We start from the raw sequence: 21,105 nt of genomic DNA, 5'->3' as shown, positions 1-21,105 counted from the left end.
CGGTGGCTGGTTCGATATCGCTCGTTCGCTGGAGCTTTTTAACAAAGGGAGAACCATTGAAAATTCGTGACTCGACGGTTAGATGGAATTTACTACGAGAATACTACCATCTCGTCCAACTTTAAACGATCGTTCTTTTAAAACCATCCAACTTCTTGTCGTTTAGCGTACTCAGCAAAGAAAAAGTCCTACGATTTATAACGATGTTTCGATACCGATCGTTCCGTACGACCAAGATGGGTGACCCTGTTTGCAATATGTGGATTGCGAAACTCTTTATCCTATAGAATGCATTATTTCGTAACCCATACAGTTACTTGGGAACAGAGATAATCCACGAATCGCGTTACACGGCTGTGTTTCAGATAAAACCTGAAATTTGTTATGCATGTAAGAGCGAACAAAGTTTTTCTCGTGCTAGAATAAAACTTCTTCCTTATTACTCGAAACACCGTGTTTCATCTTTGTTTCTTCGTCCCTGTGGTTCTGTTTCTATCTCCGTTCCCCCCTTTTTTTTTACGACTCTTCCACGAACACGAGACGCGTTATTACCCACCTAATTGCGTCTACGATATTTTCCGCGGTGGAAATAGCTTTCTGAGTACCTGGCCTCCGATATAGAAGCGTCGGTTAGTCGATATCTACTACGAAGGCAAATTTACTTACGCTAATTTCCGGTCAGAGAACAGCTCGCTGAGAATTGCACGGCGAACGGAAATGATAAACGAATTGGATACGTCGACGATAATTAGCCAATAGGCGTGAGTCCAGCGATCCATATACAACATCGAAATGCAATTTTCCAGACGAATCAATTTTTTCGTTGCTCGTCGAAAAACTGCGAAAGGAACGCGATCATATTTTCGCTCGATTACCGACGAGTTTCTCCTGTTTCAATAACGATACGCGCCCCGTTATTGGTTTCCAAAACGAATGATAACTGGAACCTCTGACAATCTGGCGATCGTACAAAGCTGTAACCAGTTAGCGACGATATAGATGTTCGTTATCTCGAATTACTCCGACAAAAAATTACACTTGCGGCAAAAGCTGTACGATACGTATAAAAAAAGAGACTCAAAGTCCACGAAAGCTAGTGACAAAAATGAACCAAGAAGATCGATCTCGATACCGATGTAACAATTAGCTAATGTATTATCGGGGCATGGCGTGCGCGAGTTTTACGAGCTGTCGGAAATTCGTCGAGGAAATTCGTTTTCCCAGATGTCCTGGCGAGCCAACTCCGTCGATAACTGTGGCCCATCACGTTTAACGCTCGCCATCGTCTTTCTTCTCCCTCTTGCCAACGAAAAGCTTCGTAATAAAATTTACATATCCTTGATACGCGACTGTTTTTCCGATCCCTTCTAACGTTCTCGTATGTGACCACGTCGTGTGGAACGGCGTCGGTGCAACGCGAGATCGATAGCCATGAAAAAGAATCGAACTAGTGGTAGGATCGCGTGTCGGACAGGTTCAACAACGGCCCGTAAATTCTTAGTAAAAGTCAGTCGTTAATCGATCGGAGGAAGCCTCTCGAGTATTTTTAACGCTGACTGCCTTTGAAACCTATCGAGCCGGGAACAAAAGGAGGAATTTCCACGATCGTCGCCATCAACGTGCTCTAACGCGTGTATATTTTCCTCGCTCGGTACAGAGATGTTCGCGTGGACGCGTCGAGAGGTCATCTTCGTGCCTATGCATCTTTAACGAAGTTTCCGGTGGGGCCGTGTAAACTGGTAAGAGTATAGCGGTCGCGATACGGATCAAACAGGTCGTGATTTCAGCATCTTCGCCATTCGTCAGAGCGTATCTGACCGGGTCGTCGGTTCCGTCACGTCTGTTCCGATCTCGCGTGATCGAACGGTTACAATGAGTAATGAGGCGTGCCCTGAGACCGCTTCCTCGGTCACGCGACCAAACGTTTCCGTTTTTCGTATACCGTTACCGCCACTGTGTGTGCGATTGGTCAGGGTCGACACGAAATAACCAAAGTGCCAAAGACCTCGGTGATTGGCACTTGGGAAAGCTTTCGACGAAGCGACTCTCGAGGAAGAGCAACGCGTGACTACGTAGAAACGAAACCGACTAGATCGATGGCATGGCAGTGATTGAACGTAATTATTTTTAGGGACGATGAATCTAGGAAAATCATAGCGTGCCAGGATGCAATTTGTTAAGAACCGTTATATACACGGGTTTGCTTTATCAGGATGCTTATCGGAAATAATGCGTTCGATGCTGGGTTACATTTAAACGAAACACAAACACATGGAGGGATGAATTGTCTTTTTAAACGAGCACTAGCTAGTCGGGTTTCTATTTGTTGCTAATCGTACATGTATATACGTTTCGACAACAGACGGAGGGAAGGAAGGAACTAGAAGCATATTCGACGACTTTTCAATCACCTGATCGTTGCACGGTAAATCGTTTCGAAGATGTTTGAATATGTACATGCGACAACGTCGATTAGGTGGTTGTAAAAATTCAGGGAATACGCTCGAAAGGAGGATGATAAGGGACACATAACTTACGATTCACTCCGTGGATGACCATCGTGGTCGTGTTTTACGCAACTATAAAAATGTCCTCGATAGCTCCACTGGTTCCCGAAGCGAAACTCGTGCACGAAGGACTCGGTGTTTTCCACCCTCTCACGAGGTTAACTCATTTTTTTCGCGAAGTAAAGGGTTCTCCGCGAATGAACGGGGAATATTCAGATATTTAGAGATTTAGAGGCACGTAGCAAAATAAAAAGATAAAACAGACGTGAAAAGTTTCTAACACATTTTCGCGTGTATCGTGGAACCGATGGGGACGCGATAACACGGTACGGAAAGAGAAACAAACGCGGTTTCCAGTTCTCTCCCGGCACTGATACGCAAATTTGCGCGGTTACTTCGATTCCATTCGATCCGTTTCATTCGCGCCCGTAAAATCTTTCGCAACGCCGTGAAATCGTACGTGGATTTACTTGGTTCCGTATCGACTCGAAATCGGTAAAGTAGGTGTCGACGAAAATTACGACGATTTTTAAGGTCAGCAGCGAACAAATGGCACCCCGAGACGTTGGGGCGTCGCGGTCGTCGCAGTGACTGGCGAGACTCACGGCTACCCCCTCCAATTCTAACCCCTTCCAACAATTCTCTTTTACCCTCTTGCATCCCTACGCTTCTCCCCACCAACGCGCCACCAACCGCTATCTATACATCTATATCTTTCTCTCGCTCTTTTTCTTGCGCGGAACATCATCCCTCCACGTCCTTTCTCATCCCCCTCTTTTTCTTTCCAACTTCGTTCCTTTTCTTCTTCCTCTTTTGCCCTCTTCTTTTCTCCCCACGGTTCAATCCCTCCTTTTCCGATGCACGTTCGCCAGAACCATCCTCGTCACTCTTCTTCCCTTCCTTTTTTTTCCTACCTGCTCTCCGAACTCCCTTCTCCGCTCTTTCTCTTTCTCATCCTTCGTCGATCTCGCTCGCGCTTCCACCCTCTCCCTTAGTCACTCTACAACCCCCCAGACACTGGCCAAGCGAGTGGTCACGTGACCGTTAGGTCGGCCAATCATGTGCCGGGTGACGTCATCCGCAGGGGTTCTCACAGTTTGAGAACGAACAACGAGCATAAAGGTGTATTTGCGGACTTCGGGAAACGTTCGTGGAAGGGATAGATGGTCATGCGGTCTGTTCGATCTTGGAACGATGTGTGACGCAATGGCAGGACTGTCGATCCTTGGGATCCTCGGGGAAGGATTAAAGTACCGGCGGACCACGTCCACGAACAAAAGAGCCTTTCACGCTTTGATGTTTCTCTAATGCTCTCTTCTTCTACATACCTTCGATATTGGAGCGTTTAAAAGCCATTATGCCCCCCCACGGAAGAAACAATTTATAAAAATAAAAAGAGAGAAGGAAGGAAAGGTACGGATCGTTGGTAGAATTACAAGTAGCCAGTGGACGATTTTGAGCGTACGTTTGGCGACATTCTACGTAACGTCTATATCAGCCGGCTAAACCGTTCGATTCAACTCGTTAAAAGAGATCACGGGACGTGACACAGTGGCGGCGCCCCTATAAATTGCGATACGATGCAACGCATGCCAAGCACCATTTTTCCTGGAACCGGGAAATAGGTTAGCGCCGAAAACTTGCCTGTTTGTATTCCACGCTCGAACAAGGTTTTTCCAACGTAACGCTACGAGGTCGCCGTCGTTCTAGCTGAAATGAAATTCCACGGTGCAGAAAGAACGGCGGAAGGGGGCATTGGATGGAAAGAAAGAGAAAGCAAGAAAAGAGGAAGGCTGCAGAGAGAAAGAAAGTGGAAGAGGCGCGAAAGCCGGTGGTAAATCAACGCTGTAGATGTTTTCTTCCGAAAAATTTCCACGGAAAAATCGCCTTACCGGCGGCGCGGCTCACGATTCAGCCGTCACTGCGATCGGTACTGCTGCCAGATGTGGATTTACTGGGAAACTTTTACGCGTCCAAAAAACTTCCCCGTAAATCTTGTACGTCGTAAAAATTTTCCATTCCCGCCCCTTTTATTTGCGTTTCTCCGTCGACTTTTCCCCGAGAAACGTGCACCGTAACTCATCTCGCCCGGTGGAAAATAATGCGAGTTAATCCATGCCGTAAACAGTTCATGAATAAACGAGGTACCAGGATCACGAAACAGTCGACAGATCGACCGTTTTTTGTTGGGAAAATTGTTTGCTTATTCGCCATGAAAATTATCGATTATGAAATTCAGTTCGCCGTTTGATCGGCTTGTATCGTACTAGTTTGAATTCCGAAGCGATTCGGAAACGAGTAATCCTTTCGGAAGATATCATCGGGCCAAAGGGATGGAAAAAGGAAAGCTGCGATCGGTTATCTCCGCGTCTACCCTCTCGTTCTCTCTATCGGTTCTCCCTCTTGGAATATGTCATCCAACGATCGATGACTCTATTAACAAGGGATATCGCGTGAATAGAGATCATCGGGATTATTTTAGGGGCAATGGGCGTGATAGCATCGGAAAAACTGTATAATCTGACAATATATTGACATTCGCTGCATATACTTCGATTTATGAGTCGAGATAGAAACGTTCTGGGAATATAACGAGGACGTTGGCTCGCCAAAACTCGGAGGACAGTCGAGTCTTCGATTCTCAAAACGTGTTGCATTTTGCAAACGCGTTGTTGCTACCTGGCACGCAGTACGCGTGTTCGACGCGGCGATCAACTTGACGTTTATAAGCAGTACGTAATTATTAGTTATTATCCGACCTGGATGCGCTATGCGCTTCGTAATTTTCTCATTAATGAAATTAATTCATCGAATCCATAAACCAAATTAAATTCCGCGTAATCATCGGTTTACGGGGAATCGGATAGTAAATCTCGCGAAACGTAAAAACGTTAACGCGAAACGAAATAGTTCTCTTCGTTCCCCTTCCTTCTTCTCGTCTTCCAGCTTTCGTTTACGACTACATTCGGTCAGTGGCTAACTTTCTTCAATGAGAAAGAAAAGAGAAAGAACCTAGCAACCGGGGCAGTAGCATGCAGTCCACAGCTTGCCCGAGTCTTTTGACTCTCGGATATGCTAAAAGCGTGCAACTCGGAAAGACGCGTAATTAAAAGCGCGTTCCAGCACTTAATAATCGTGCGCCGCAATTTAATTTCAAATCCATTTTACCATCGCTGTTCACGCCGCTCTTTCAGCACACGTTCCACCGATGGAAACGTATTGGTTTTTCATCTGGTCGAATCTACTCTCTATAATATTGTAATATAAACGAGGAAGGGATAAAATGTCAGGATTAAAAAGGCAGCGGAACAGAGACATATGGATTACGTAATTAATCGGTAATTATATAGAATATAGCACACTCTATGGATTTCAATTATTTTGAAATATAATATAACGTTAAAGTCAATGTTCTGAGTAGCTTCATCGATACGTATAACCATTGCTCAACTTCAGGCTCAGAGATGGACGCAAAAGTATTTTCGATACTACATGTCGTATTTCTAAAGTTTGCGACAGGTTTGCGATTACCGATTAATCTCTTTCTTTCGAGGACACCCTTCGTTTTTCACTCAATTCTCGCGAGCAACGTTATCTCGACTTTTTCACGTACGAACGTATCCAGGAGATCTGTTTCTCGAATCAGCTCGAGTTCCGCGAACACGTGTGTTCGACGATCGATATACCTTCTGTTTCGTCGCATTAAGGATCACCGATACGTAATGCCTTTTCACGGGCCATAGTTTCCACTCTTTGCACGCCACTCTAATCTTTTTTTCTTCTCTTTTCTTTACCTTGGTTTATATCGATGTCGTTACCGCCACGTGATACGAATTCCACGTGAATATCTGCGATTTTTCAACGGGCATTACATACGCCCGACCGGCGCAAGTTACAAATTTACGATCCCCCTGGTATAGTCAACGGTACCGCGATAAAAAGCGTAATCGTACTTCGTCGACGCTAAACTCGACGTTTGCCGACAAAAGTGAACTGTAACGCGTGCACCGAAACTTTCTCCTTTGGAGGATTTAAAATGAATATAACAGGAATTTATGCTACGCCGTTAGTTTGATTTGCTAGAAAATCATCGATCTTCGTGATTCTGGCTTTTTATCGACAAACTTTGAGGAACGAAAATGTGAAAAAAATGGTAAAGTTGGTGGAAAACTGGCTGAAAACAGATGAATTATTATGCGAGATCAAACACCAGTAACAGCTGAACTCGTGTCAACGGTTACAGGCGTGAAAGCGTTCGACGTGTAAACTGCGAGTAAATCAGAGTTTGCCGCACGCATCTCGCTTCGCCTGCCGCGTTGTTTGTCTGGTATCTACCAAAACAGCTGCTCGATGACCTACACAAATCATCCCTAGGAACGGTATCCCGTTGGCGTTGAATATCGCTCGTTGAAAGACGCTCTTGTGCAGGTGACAGGACAGCGAAAAACTCGGTTGGTGCACCGTCACTGTTGTTATAACAGGAAACACCGTTCGTAGAACGACCAAGAAATGAATTGTATCGGTTAACGAACGAGTACGAAACTTGGGGACGTATATACGTTGTTTGAAATTCGAGACGTTTGTCGACTCGAGTGGCTAGAATAAATACCGGAGGGAAGTATAAGTAGAAGCGACGAGGAAAGCGTAAACGTCAACCACGTTAATTCAAGGTATAAAAGGAACGATATTTCCCTTTTTATTCCGAGCTCGAAGGAATCGCCTCTCCATAGACTTATTCCGGTATTAAACGATCAGGCTGGCGCGTCGGAGGGCAGCTTGTCTCGGATTTTCCTCCAAGCGAAGGATGTGAAAGAAAAAAAGAGACGAAGAAATCACAGCGTGGCGACCATCATATTTTTACGACACGCGCGGTACGTCGTCGTTGGCGTGGGTGAGTCTTGCATACACCTACACAGGAGGTTTTATCGTCGTCCTTTTCATCGTTCGCGCACAACCCCCTCCCCCTGCTCACATGTAGGTTACGCGGATTAATACTCTCGAGAGAAAGTGCAGCGACGATGGGGTCGTGCGGCGCGTCGATGGCGAGGAAAAGACGAAAAAAGGAGCTGAGGGGATAAAAGGCACGCGAATCGGAGAGAAAAATGTTATAGAGACGAAAACTCAAAGGAAAAAAGGAAGGTGGTCGATCCGGTTGGATTTATTTCCGCCGCAAGGACTCCGAGGAATGGTGGCACAGGGAAATCGCGAATGACAAAAGGGAAAAATAATAGAGAGAAAAGCGAGAGACGAAGAGGGAGAACAGGAAGATGAAAAGGAGAGGAAGGAAGAGTGGCGAAAAGAAATAGGGAGAAACGAGAAATGCGAGGGAGAGGCAGAGGTAGAGGGAGGGGAAAAAAGAAGAGTGCCTGGAGGGTTTGCATATTTTTTTTCATCCATTTAACGATCACCCACCGGTCGTACTCCCTGCAGGCAGCGAGCAGCGGGCGAGGGGGGCAAGGGGCAGGTGTGGATTACGAGGATGTGGCACTTTTTAGCGATGAAAAAAAGTATGTCGCATTAATTAAAAGCGACGCCGACGCTGAACGCAATTACGGGGCTGCGCGACGCGCTGGGTTCATTTGGGGCCTCGCGTTTTCACCGAGCAACCTGTTTTTCGCTTATTTTTGTTCCCTTTTTCTGTTTCCTTACCCCCATCGCAACGTGCTCTTTCCTATTTCTCGGTTCGCATGTCGCAACTTCGGGAAAATCGTGGCACGCTTCTTTGGGAATTATTCCGGCCGAGGGTGGCGCCGTAATTAATGCCTCGATTTAAAACGGAACGTGAAGAATCCTTCGCGCGAGTAAAACCGAAACGAATATAAAATCCTGCGCGTGATTCGTTAGTCCCTCCTTCGCGTGAAAACGGAGCGGCAACATCGACTTAAACCAGGGCTCGATTCGTTTTTAACGATCAATCGATCGGTCAGTCGAAGCGATCATAAACCGATCGACGTTGTTTCACGTTCGTGACGTTCCTCTACGTTCTTATAGGTTCGCGGACATTCCGTTAAGAGAAAATGAGAGTGGACGCAAGGGTGAAAAACGAGAGAGCAGGGTAGTCACCCCGTAACTGCGAGGGACGTGTTGCCATGCCCTCTGGCAATTTCCGTCCTCGAATTGAAATGTTATTACGTTAGCGACACGTTCCGGTTACCCGCCTACTTCCCTCTTTCTCCTCGCACCCCTTTCTGTCGTTCTTCTCCGTCTTATGTTTCCTGTTGTTCTATCGCAAATGCGATTTGAAGTCAGTGTTCAACGAAATGGACGAATCCGAGGATGCCAAGAGAAATCAAGGGAGAGTAACGAAGGAACGACGACGAAGGTCTTCCGTGGATTTCGTTCATTCGTTGGGAAAGGAGAACCGAGGAAAATCAACGAAACATCGAATCGTTGATACTGTCTGGTGTCGTCGAATCGCATTTTATCCTCAACCGTCGTTTCGTCGCCGGCTACGACACCGCACTTTTCTAAAATCGAATTAAATCCGTTCGATCGGTCGACCAGCAGAGTCGAAAAGTCTTCCTTGTGCCTTGTACGAGGGAGCATGTCCATTACGCGATCACATATCCGACTGAAAGAGCTCCTCGGGACTCCATTTCGTGTTCTCGCAAAGCAACGGCCCGATACCGAGGAATGCAGTCTGGATATTTCCGCCTGCATTGGTATTTCCGGCTTTCGGCCCGATAAAACGCCAGAGGGGAGATTTGTGCAGACGTCGAACGGGGTAACCAGAATGCAACCTCGCTTCTCGGAAATCGCTGATTCGAATGTCTTCGACATATACCTCCGGCTTCTACGTGAACGGCGGTTTTAACGGCGTACCGCCCCGTAGGAAACTCGACAACCGCCACGCGAACAACGTACCGCCGTCAAGTAGAATAAGACGCACTACGGTCAGACCATGTAGTAACTTAAGCAGCGTCGAGTTATCGGGAATTACGTTATAAATACAGCTGTTGTCGATAGAAGACGAAACAAAATTTTCGTTAGGTACGTTTTAATCGAATCTGAGATGCGGAAATCGATTATCGACGACTCTATTTGGATATTGTATCGAACAAAACGTCGTTTAGACGTTGGTCGGGACCTATTATTGAAACTAGCACACTCTTGCTATCGAAATACAATGTATCTAAAACCATTTCAAGATTATCGTGCTTGATACAATTTTCTCGAGTCTGGCATGTTCTTCGTTTTCACAGATAATATTCGCGATGAACGTATTATTGGTATTATGACAGTATTTTATATTTAACCACGGAATAGATTTAAAAGCATAGAGGAAAATGACTCGAATTTCATGCATGTTCCCTGCATTGAAAAGAGAATTTTGACAAGCTTTCCAAACAAAAGGAGCCAGAGAAAGGCAATAAATAGACATTCAATTTTGTATAGATGATATTGCAGGCGAATAGCATATTTCTCGGTACGATTTAGATGAAGAATATAAGTGGCAAAACGTTCGTAATTAACAGGATCGATCGAAAGTTAGTTAAAATGTTAAAATTGCCTTTATCAATGACGAGATAACGAACTCTTTCACGAGAAGTTCAGACTCGCGTTATCCATCGTAACGACGTTACAGTTAAAGATGAACATTTTTTATTCGACCGATACATTGTCAGGAAAATTCTCACAATCCTTACCACATCGACTTCAACGTTTTTCAAATCGCTCTGATGCAAAACTGTTCTCATATAACGCGATCGTAAATTACGATACATTCGTTCCATCCCTCTTGCATTTCGTTAATCGTCCCTCTTGCTTTGTCCTTTGTCTTTTGTCGCGGCATAAATGCTTCGCCTTCGCGGCTGTACGAAACCAATCTGCACGTAAGTACGTATTGTATTACGCCACGAGCCTTTTTTATCCGATGCGTCAAGGAAAAAGTGCCGAAGAGAGATACTGGGAGAGAGGGGCGAGCGAAAGGAAAGAGATTCACCGAACGAAGGCAGAGTGTCTCGAAAACAGGAACATTCCGGTGGTTTAATGCCGATGAAGCCGTCCATTCGTAACGAAAAAGGGGCTGAGGGTTGTATTTTTCACTCTCGTTCCTTTCTTTCTTCATTTTCTCTCTTCTAAATCGGAGTGGATCGGGGGAGGACAAAGAGGCCGAGGAATAAAGAAGAAAAGCATTTTGAACGCAGAAACTTCTGCGAGAGGGAGAGAGAGACAGAGAGGGGGGGGAGGTGAGACAAGGATACCGGATGACGGAGTCTTCCTAGACAAAAATGAAAAAGAAGATTAAAGGGAAGGGACGACGAGAACGTAAAGATAAGGTGAGCAGGGAAAGAAGGAAGGATGACCAAACCTCGTGACTTTTATTGCAGTCGACCGTGTTAATCCGGACCAGCCATAAATTCATCCGGCGAGAATTGCTTCTTAACCGACGTCATCCCCTTGAGATCCAACAACCTGTCGAAGTCTTAACTAACGTACGTGATCTCCGCTTTTTCTGCGCGAGAACTCAACTCGATGAAAGAAGAACTATTAGATATCCCTGGTTTTATCCGATAAGTTCGTGACCGCGCGAACCTGCCCAAGTAAATCCGCCAGAAGCTACGTAAAATTACCCTTACGTCGAAAACGTAAATGCCCATCGGCTACGCGAACGACAAATATTTAATTACAGGGAGAGATAGTTGATTCGTAGCGTGGCGTAAATGACGAGCTGCCGAGGAAAAAGGCCGGAACGGCTGGAAAAAAGATAAAGGGAAATGGAGGCTTTCAATCTTCCATTCTTCCCATTATCCGTGGCCAACCACTTCGATTCTTCGTGGCTTCTCTCCTATCCCGAGACTAACAGCTAGTACACCGGCCGAATTACACCGGAGGTAATTTCTTTCGAAGGCATTAATTAGCTTGTGTTTTCCGGGGCTATCAATTTGCAACTCCCGCTGCAATTCAAGTACTACGCAAGCTCTGTAGCTCGACGAGACCCGTGGTTCTCTTCGCGATCGATATCTCATGAAATTTCAAGATATCGCCTACGATTCTTCTGCGTAATACGATGACATTTCATTCGAAAACTTTAATATCGATATTTATAAAATAATTTGATAGGGATCGTCATCGAATCCGATTATGCGAACAGCGCGTGCCATAATTATTTTGAATAATCGAATTTCTGCGACTGGTAGTGTATATGCAGATTGGAATGCACTAGTTCTTAACATCTTTAAGAAGGTGAATGATCTCCAGACATCCGATGAAACGTAAATTAAGTTACACTGTGGAGAAAAGGAAAATCGATAGAAAATACAATTAGAACGGAGACGCGACAGAATGAGAGCAAGATGAACCTGGAGGACTGACGATGACAACGAAAGCTAGAAGCAGGATGGGTCGGTGAATGGCACTGTGGCTCTCTTAACACTTTGAAAATCTGGCTTGGAAGGGTCCGCGAGCTTGGCTCTTTCCGGATCTCTCGTCAGGGTCGTTTGATATTCACGTACCGTGAGTTTTGAGGGAAACCTTATACACCACTTCGATCCCCCGACAGGACTTTTACGCCGCGTTTCCAAAGCCCCGCGGCAAAACTGGCACGGAACGAGTCTCTTCATCGTGTACATACCCCTATATACCGTATATACCTGTAATCCACGAGGTGCAATTTGCATGCTCGTCCTCGTTTTAAAGCCTACCGGTGATTTCCGGCGTCATAGTTTCCATACAGGCTACGAAAACTCGACCCGAATCCCAAACCTCAACACTTCAGCTATGCTCTTTCGACCGTCTCGTGCCAATGGAAATGATTCTGGCGGAATTAATAAAATATCGACGCTGGACGTATCACTGGAATATTTTAAATGGCGGTACGGCACGCTCTATTTTTCACGAATAAGCGACCCATTCTCGTGTTTTATAAAAAGGATCGTCGCGCGTAAACGTGCGACGCATCGCGACGATGGAAATTTCGACAGAAAATGTTCGTCTCGATCTCAAAGGTGTTGATAACAGATAGGAAAAAAGAGACAGGGAAAAATTATGAGAGTCTATCGGAGTATTTGTGAACGAGCTGAGAGATTGTTTGCGACGGGGTTTTCCTAGAGATATTGAAATATCGATGTCAACAACGGAAACGAGAAAAACGACGGTCTACTTTGACGGAACGAAGGAAACGGCCGAGAATTAGCCGCGAAGCGAGCAATGCCGAAAGCACGTGTAGACGGAGTGCTCCGCAGGAAACGAGGTCTTTCCTTTGAATACGCTTAATTGCGAGAACAGTTTCGTTTCCAAGGGGGAGGGCAGACGGTCTGACGAGGAGCACGGAAATGATTAACGACAAAAGGACGTCTCCGTCGGATTTTCCGTGATCGGGATGGAGACGATCGAACGAAAGAAGAAATAAATCTCGAACGTGAACAAAATGAACAGGACCGTGCAATTACCCTGTGGCTTCGACGGATTTCCAGTTACCAACGAATAGAAACATTTTAATTATTGATCTACCATTAATTCGTGCCCATTGTGTTTTCTACAATGGGCGAATTTTACCACGGGAATTAAAGATAAGAAGACACGAAGGTCGATTGTTTCGCGTGGATATTACTAATTTCGAAGTACAGGTGCTTTGACAAACTTTATCGATAAACTCGAGCAGTAAATACTATCCGTTTCCATCCCCCACGCGTTAAACGATTAGGATATGGGGGAGATTTATTTAATGTCCGTTTATTTGAGAAACATCGCGTTCGTTATCTACGATCTTCGCCCACGAGCCTTTCAGCCCACGGACCTTATAAAAATTGCGATGTTCGAGCGTTCAAAGGGATAATAAAATCCACGACTATTTCCTGTAAAACAGCGTTGTTACGAAGTACGCGTACAGATTCAACAGTTGTTAGCAATTCGTTGGAAAGATTAAAATTCTTCGAGACAATTCCCGGCGAAATATTTCCATCCGACGTCGCTTTGGTAGCGAAGAAGGAAATACGATTGAAAAGTTCTACCTCTGTAGAAAGAGAGGAAGAATTAACGGGATAAATATTTCTTTTAATTAAACGAACACGTTCGCGACACGATCGAGGAAATTCGATAACGAAGGACGCCCTTTTTGCCCCGATGAGACGAACCAGCCAAGGAAATTAAGCAGGGGGATGATTTATTCGGTCGATCGAACGAAACAGCGAAGCCAGGCGGAGATTATTCGTTTATTTGGCAAATATCGAGCCCGTAATCTTGGATTCTGGTCCGGAATGGCAGTGGCGTTGCAGCAACCCGGGAAAAAGGAGCGAACACGGCTAGAAAGACAGACGGAAAAAGGAAGAGAGAAAGATCGAAGGGGAAAAAGGGAGAAAAAGGGAGAAGAGTCGAGGGAAAGAAAGAAAGGTAGAAACTGGAGGTGGACGAACACCGACGAACGGGGGAGATAGTGAGTGGTTGGTCTGACGCAGCAAACAGAAAATAATACCGCGGCCATTGTTCTCGTTTCGCTTTTCTGTATGTGTCTCGCTTCATTCACTCGCCGCTAACATCGGGGGTCTGTTCTAGGAACCCTTCTCCATTGTCGAGTTTCGCTAGCTCCCTTTTACCTCTCTCATCATTTCCCTTCACCTCCTTCCTTTCTCTTCTCTTCATTATCTCGCGTCTGTCTCATGCATCGCCACGTTGCTTCTTCATCTTTTTTCAACCCACTTGTAACCATCGCGAGTCGTAGTGGTTGTCGAATGGCACACGTATTCCCATATTTTAGACGGCTCCGGAGTGAAGGAGAAGTATCCGCGACAGATTGAAGCATTTATTCGACACGGAGAAAGGGAGCTGTAATACTTCTTTGTGTCGCGATGCTTTCTCGCCGAATAAATCAATTTTTTTTTTGCCCACGGCACAATGCGCTTTCCACGCATCCATCCTTCTTAGTGCTAACGCATTTCTACGTCTTTACAAGCTCGTTCTACACGGTCGCTTATCGAATAGGATTTTTATATCTTCTTTCGCCCAGGGTTGTAACGACGCACAGACTAACGTAACATAGCATGTTTACGTGTCTTTCATCTTGTATCACTGTATTATACAGAGCAAATCAATTTTATTAACTCCCATCAGAGACAGATATCACGTCTTTCTATGCTTCTGCTACATCAACCGACGTATTTCGTTTTCACTTTGATCGGTCTCCTGTAGTAAAACGTGTAACCCCATTTACGTGTTCACGTTCAATTCTCGTCAAAGACTGTGATTCCATCTCGTTTCTCAATTTTATCCCCTGCCGAGCGCGACCTCGAATCGCGCGATTGTTTAACCTCGTGAAGGATATATTTATAAATCGACTCTGTCGCGGCTCTTTTGTATGTCTTTTTTTTTGTTCTATCTGCCGCCCTGCGTTTCATTTTTTATTTTTTTATTTACAAAGGTTTGCTCGCGCTCATATTCTATCGTATCCCTTCGAAGTGGAACGTGGAAAACAAAACGAAACGGGGAGGATAGATTGAAACGTTTATTCAATCGATAGGAAGAGAACAATCTGTCGTTCGAATACATCAGCGAAATGGTATACTCGCTGCTCCGCCAAACGAATTAATTTGCCGAGTAATTTCCAATACCTATCGAAAGCATCGATTCGATTTTACTTTCGTTCTTTTTTCTCTCTTATTCCTGCTCTGTTCGTTTCGTGTTTCCGTCGATTCCTCAGATAATCAAGAAACATGCTTGCGTCGCCCACGATTCGTCGTATTTTCATCAACCGAACGTTATGCCTGGTCGTGACCAATAGACCATTCCGTGTTCAGAAACTGTCACGGTTTAACCGGTCACTGATAAGAGTAACAAACCCTACGGTTCGATTCAATCTCTCGGAGAAATTCTTTGGAATCTTCAGATCCGATCGAGTTAATTGAAAAATCCAACGTGTACCAGCTATTTTTAACTCTAAATTCGCATTTTTATGGGAACAATCGAAGGAATGGAACGTAAATAAAAATCTATTCTATCTTCTATACAGGGTGTAAGTACAAAAATGAGTGCCGCTTACGGGATTCATTTTAGACATCAAAAGAATGAATCAGTTCATCTACAATTTCAAATGTTTACGTATATCGTCCTAGTCGCACTCTGTATATCGCAGGGAACACTTGATCTGATATTTCGTATACTTTTGCATATTACCTGCATTTTGTCTTTCTTTGTGCGCTTAAAAATCCCATAAATGTACAAACATTTCTAATTATTATCAGTCGTTTACAAGGACGAATGTAAAAGATCTGGCAAACCCGATTTAGAAGCTTCTTAGCGGGTAGTTGCCCGATTTTTGCTCGGAATAGCGGAAAGTTAGCGGCGGTTGAATTATGCCACGTGTTCTCATATTCTTCCACAATAAACCGGAAAACCGTTTCTTTTGTGCCTCTGTTCCCGCTCGGTAAATTCGTTCCAGCGAATGTAATATCGCGAGAGGACTTCGAATGGGAATTATTTTTAGCCAGACACGACTACGCGGGTTATTGCCTCTTTGTGCGCGGACCGGCTTAAGGGGAACCAGCAAGCGATGACCGATAAAAGTAGCTCGAAAGCTGGCAAGTTCGATTCAATTTCGACAACTTTCGGCCGCCGTGTGGCGGCAACGCAACGGAGTGTTGTCATCAAACTCGCATCCACTTTGCAGGCTAGAGAGGACGAGTGGTTTTGGAACGGACCACGAAAATCCACTTTCGATGCCCCGAGCTCTCAGTCTCCCAGCCGATGCATTATTCCGCCGAATAAGACGGATGGGGAATAGTATTCCAATTAGGGACGTCTAACGCAGAGCGGACCTTCGATCAGCCCCCATAATAGGCCACGAGTTTGTTACGTGAATTATGCCAAGCTTGTAACTCGTGTATTGTGGTACGTGAGCGAGATCAAAATTTCCTTCGACGATCACCGGAAGTTATCTAGGCGCTCGTATCCTCGAGGCGTTAATCGATCGTCTGATCGAGCGAGGACGCTTTCGTTCTCTTTGATATTAATTTCTGGGTAATAGGTTTGAACGTGCAGAGAAAACGAAAATTTTAGGCGACTTTCTATTACGAGTGACAGAGTAAGAATGCATAAATGGATTAAATATATAAACGCTTCTATTTGAAGAATAACACCATATTTCTTATGGTCAATTTAATCCTACTAATCGTATTCCTAAGGTAAACAAGATTGGCGAATTGATCAACTTTGTTTTCATCCTATCAAAATGGAATTTATTCTGCTTTTAATCTACTTGCATCTGTGCTCTATAAGTGTAAACGTCAAGAAAATTTGAAGTAAGTGGAAGAAGTGGGAAGACAAAGAAAAAGAGAATACGAAGATATTAGAGGATATTGCGTTATGTTCCTCAACGACAGCTGTGTATTGTGATGTATTGTATAATACTATAATAACTTGGAATTATTGCAGTATATTTAATTATACCTTTGCTTTCATACTGAAACTATATTACGTCTCTACCTTTCCATACTTCCAGGTATATCGTAATAAAAATTCCCACTTTACATGTAACCGGGAAAAGATGGTCTGCTCTTTTCCACCGAAATCGTTTTCTCTCCAACGAATCGCAAAAAAGAAATTACCGTAATCGTCGGCCGTTAGGCAGATAGCGCGACAATAGAGGTATATTATCCTCGGATTAAAAGCGTTCAGAGCAGTAGAAGGTAGAGTATCGGATAATTTTTACTCGAAAGATCCCGAAGGATCTACGATGATAGTCCATTTTTCTCGAGGGCCACCAACGGAATAGGTTTGAGTCACGAAACGATTTATTAAGATTCCTGAAAGTTCGAAAAGCAGAAGGAAAACCAAAATGCGAGATGTTGCATGGTTCAGTCGAGGTAGCCGAGCTAAGAAGGATGACCCGACTGGGAGAAAGCGGCTTGTCCAGGGGAAGCTTAATACTCCCGCAGAGTCCAGCTAAGGCGAAGTCTGCTTGCACACGTACGAACATAAATCTCATGGCTGGAGGATCGACAAAAATTTTGTTTACAGCTGGACTTGTTGCTTGGAAAATCCAGATTTATAGATCCTATTTCGCGTCGCACATCGGTGTTACTCCTTTCTAGCGTCGAAAGGAAGTTTTCCGGAATGGCGAAACTGCGAAGAATCTCGAAGAAGAATCGACGGAATTAAAAGTCGCGCGCCGACGACAGACGTAATGAACCGAAAGAGCTTGCCAAGAATCACGATCTGTCTGGCTAGAGGAAGCTCCCTGTTAATATAGGACACCCTTAAATTCTCGTCGAGAGACGGAAAGGGAACAACGATAGCGCGGTACATTCGCCCAACGACCCGTTGGGGTCTAAATCTTGATAAACAGCTGCAAAGATTGTTAACGTTCTTCCATTATTTAGAGGAGAGGCCGAGTTCTCGCGAATTCGGAAGACTAGAGGAAAGGAAAGAATCGGATGGAAAAGTAAAAAAAAAAAAAAAGGATGGAGAAGAAGAAAAGAAGTTGGATGCCGGCCAGGCTCCGTGGGTATTCAGGACTGAATGGTCGATCGCCAAAAAGTCGGATCTTTTATAGGACTGTGCCGTGGGCGTCGCGAACGTTTTGTCGCGAGAATGATTGAAATGCATGAGCCGACTGGAATGTCGCGAGTTAAAATAAACCTACGCCCTATATCTGTGTTTTTCGTCGATTTAAATGGACGCGTGCATCGCGAGTCATTCTGCGTAATTTCGCGAAAAAGTTTCTTTCGTTCTAAACGAGATTTAATATACGAGCTTGCTGGTGAAATTTGTCAAACGTATTATATACATTTATGTACGTTCTTGGTGCATCAGTCTACAAATGTCGTGCCAAGAGACCGCGTGAAAAAACGAGGAATATTACAGAGAGTTCCCAGCCAACAGACAGACATATTTACTCATAGTCGCAATCGCGATTCCTACGCCACACTCACTTCTGCCAACGCGCAACTACTTTCGCGATGTCGTCATACCAGGGTATTGCCCATTAACGCGAAATACGACGCCTTCGTTACCAAGGAATGTTCACTTTCGAAATAGAGCCGTTATAATACCGTGATACTCGTACATCGGACGTTGTTTGTTCGACGTATGTAGAGCGGGCCGGTAAAACCGTGCTCGACCGATTGTTTGACAGAAACGGAATTCAATATACTATTCATATCGAAGCTGGCTCGAGGGGTGTTCGTTAAAAGTACGCGCACAAAAGACAAAGAAATCCGATGTTCCGTGAAAAATCGATTTGATTATAATACCGAGTTAGAAGTATCCGCGTTTCGACACTCAAAGCGTCTTATTAAAATGCATGCATTTATCGAGAAACGTACTGGGCGTTTAATGGAAAAGATTCTCCTTGACCTAATACTGTTAATTACACATTGACGGATAACTTGTCCTCGTTAAATCGAGAAAACTTCGTCCGCAAGGAAATCACGACGGTGTTGAAAATCACGAATGAAAAATTCACGTTTGGATCATGCGTCATTTTCCTAGTAACAAACATAGACGATTACTCACCGAGAAAGACGTTCTCATCGATGTCGTCGGCGTGCAGGTCGAGGTCAAGGTCGACTGCCCCGTTGGTGGGAGCCTGACGGCTCCTCTTCGCGAGGTCCATCAGTTCGCTTCGATGATCCAGGTGGCCCGTGGCCAGAAGTTCGGCCAACAAGGTCAGATAAGACGAGTTGAGAGAAGTGGGACTGGTAGCACGTAGACAACCCGGCAACCAGAATCCTAAGAGACCGTAGGGAATCACCGGTACCGCTCCGGTACTGACGAAGCCACCGTTCAGGAGTTCGCCGCACAACATAGGTGCAGCGATGACCTCAGCTCCTCCCTCGTGACCTTGGCAACGCCTCGATGCCGACTACCTGCATCAACAGATTCAACGGAGGTCGGATTAAACAAAAGTCGCGGGATTACGCAGTTTAGCCTAGATCGAATTAAAAGAAGAAGATAATCGTTTTAAATTGTCACAGGGATCGTTACCCTTCGTCGACTGAAATTTCGTCGGTGTTTCAACCCTTCCGCAGAAACGATATCTTGTTCGCTTCATCCTCTCGATCTTTACGATCTTACGAATCTTTATCATGAAATGAGAAAAAAGGCAACGAGAAGCGTACACGAAGAATATAGCTATTAAAAGAAGAAAAACACCCGAAACGTGGACCGTGTTAAATTGTTCTCGGCATGCCACGTAACTTAAGGTCGTTACTCTTTCAGCTTCCGACCACGAAACCGAATAATATGCCGTAACGAAAGGCGCTATGCGCCGTTGAGAACAAAACTTGGAGAAACATCTGCATAACAAAAGATTTGGCGTAACACGCTGGACACACCGCGGCTGGAACAATACGATTCTGCACAATTATCGCGAAATGCGCGTAAATTAATGCTACACGCACATATACATACGCTATCCAAACACGTGTGCGAGGCACGAGTATACAATACACACAGACCGATGAGATATGGACCTACGTTATACAAGATAATATTCGGAGGTGGAGCCTGTGCGTTATGCAAAAACGTTCGATGCACTCGACGACTCGTAAAAGTCCGCTCGCATCGATTCGTCCGTCACGACACACGCCTTGGAATTTTATAGAAACGTGCGATCGAGGAGAGCGTTTGACAATTCTTTCGTCGACGTGTGGTTCGATCGTAAAGTTTTCAACGGCGAAACAGCCGGAAATTGAACCCACCGGTGCCATCCATCCACGTGCACAAGAATCTTCTATTTCTCGTTGATCTTGCGTGAAAATTTCGAAAGAGCGGAGACGAGGGATCACTTTCACGAGAAATTTACGGGTATTCTCGCGAGAACCAGTCGAGATGCACGATCGAGGGAGAGCCGGTAACGCGGCAGTGGACGGGCGTAAATGGACTGTGACGAAGAGAAAACCAGAAGCGATCCAATAGCAACGGAGACATTCTTCTGGGACCGGCCACTCGCGTTGCTGTTCTGTCGGACTGACGTCACTGGTGAATTGTGCGTGGGTGTGGACACTGGATGATCTCACGTTCGCGGTGCCGCACCAAGAATTTCCTGCGGAGCGCGGCGTTCATTCGTTTAATCGATTCGTATCGTCGATCGTGCGTTATCGCGCGCATAAATCACCCGTTCGAATCAGAGAAAAAGACAACCGAGAAATCGAATGGAACTGCAACGTTTCTGAATCGAAACGCGTAAGGGAGTCTACCGTCGATACACGCGAGGAATACAAAAGGGACACGCGATCGGTAAACTCATTGTGAAAAGAGATTGACTCGCTTACACAATAGTATCGAGAATAGTGTCGCTTGAAACGAAGTGCGTGACGTTGATACGGCCCTGCTTTACTGGCACGCATTTCTTTCAGCGGATCAACCGGAGTGAACCGTAACGGATCAGAAGCGAGAAATACCCAGGGAAATGATCTCCCGTTAATTCGATCGTCTATGTACGAACTATCTGCGACATACATATTTCATGGGAATTCGGATTACATCGCGAGAAATCGTAGTAGAGTTTGAGTTCCAGAAATTCCTGATCGGAATTTCGAACGTGTGTAGCGTGCATTGGCGTAACGCCACGCAGATACACCAAGATCGATTACCAATTTTCAACGAATCTATTTTCGGGAATAATACGCAGATGTTGACTGAATATCCTCTCGTTCCTACCTAG

At 45.0% G+C, this 21,105-nt stretch overlaps 1 protein-coding gene across 8 annotated transcripts in view; it reads right to left on the bottom strand.

The window, feature by feature from the left end:
* The window catches only part of LOC100649250 (protein Fe65 homolog), a 150,081-nt gene that overhangs the window by 93,743 nt on the left and 35,233 nt on the right, over positions 1–21,105 (bottom strand). For 7 of the 8 annotated variants that reach the window (XM_048414415.1, XM_048414414.1, XM_048414410.1 and 4 more), the window contains one exon: positions 18,954–19,306. In XM_048414415.1, the coding sequence (XP_048270372.1) occupies positions 18,954–19,245 (292 nt within the window). In that variant the 5' untranslated portion in view covers positions 19,246–19,306. Of the gene's footprint in view, positions 1–2,537; positions 3,107–18,953; positions 19,307–21,105 lie in introns of those variants that run through there. The other variant, XM_048414418.1, reaches the window with a different exon arrangement.

The sequence above is a fragment of the Bombus terrestris genome, chromosome 2, assembly GCF_910591885.1.
Source record: "Bombus terrestris chromosome 2, iyBomTerr1.2, whole genome shotgun sequence".
NCBI classification, from domain to species: Eukaryota; Metazoa; Arthropoda; class Insecta; order Hymenoptera; family Apidae; genus Bombus; species Bombus terrestris.
The sequence above is the reverse complement of the archived record's forward strand: the minus strand, read 5'-3'. Positions and strand labels throughout refer to the sequence as shown.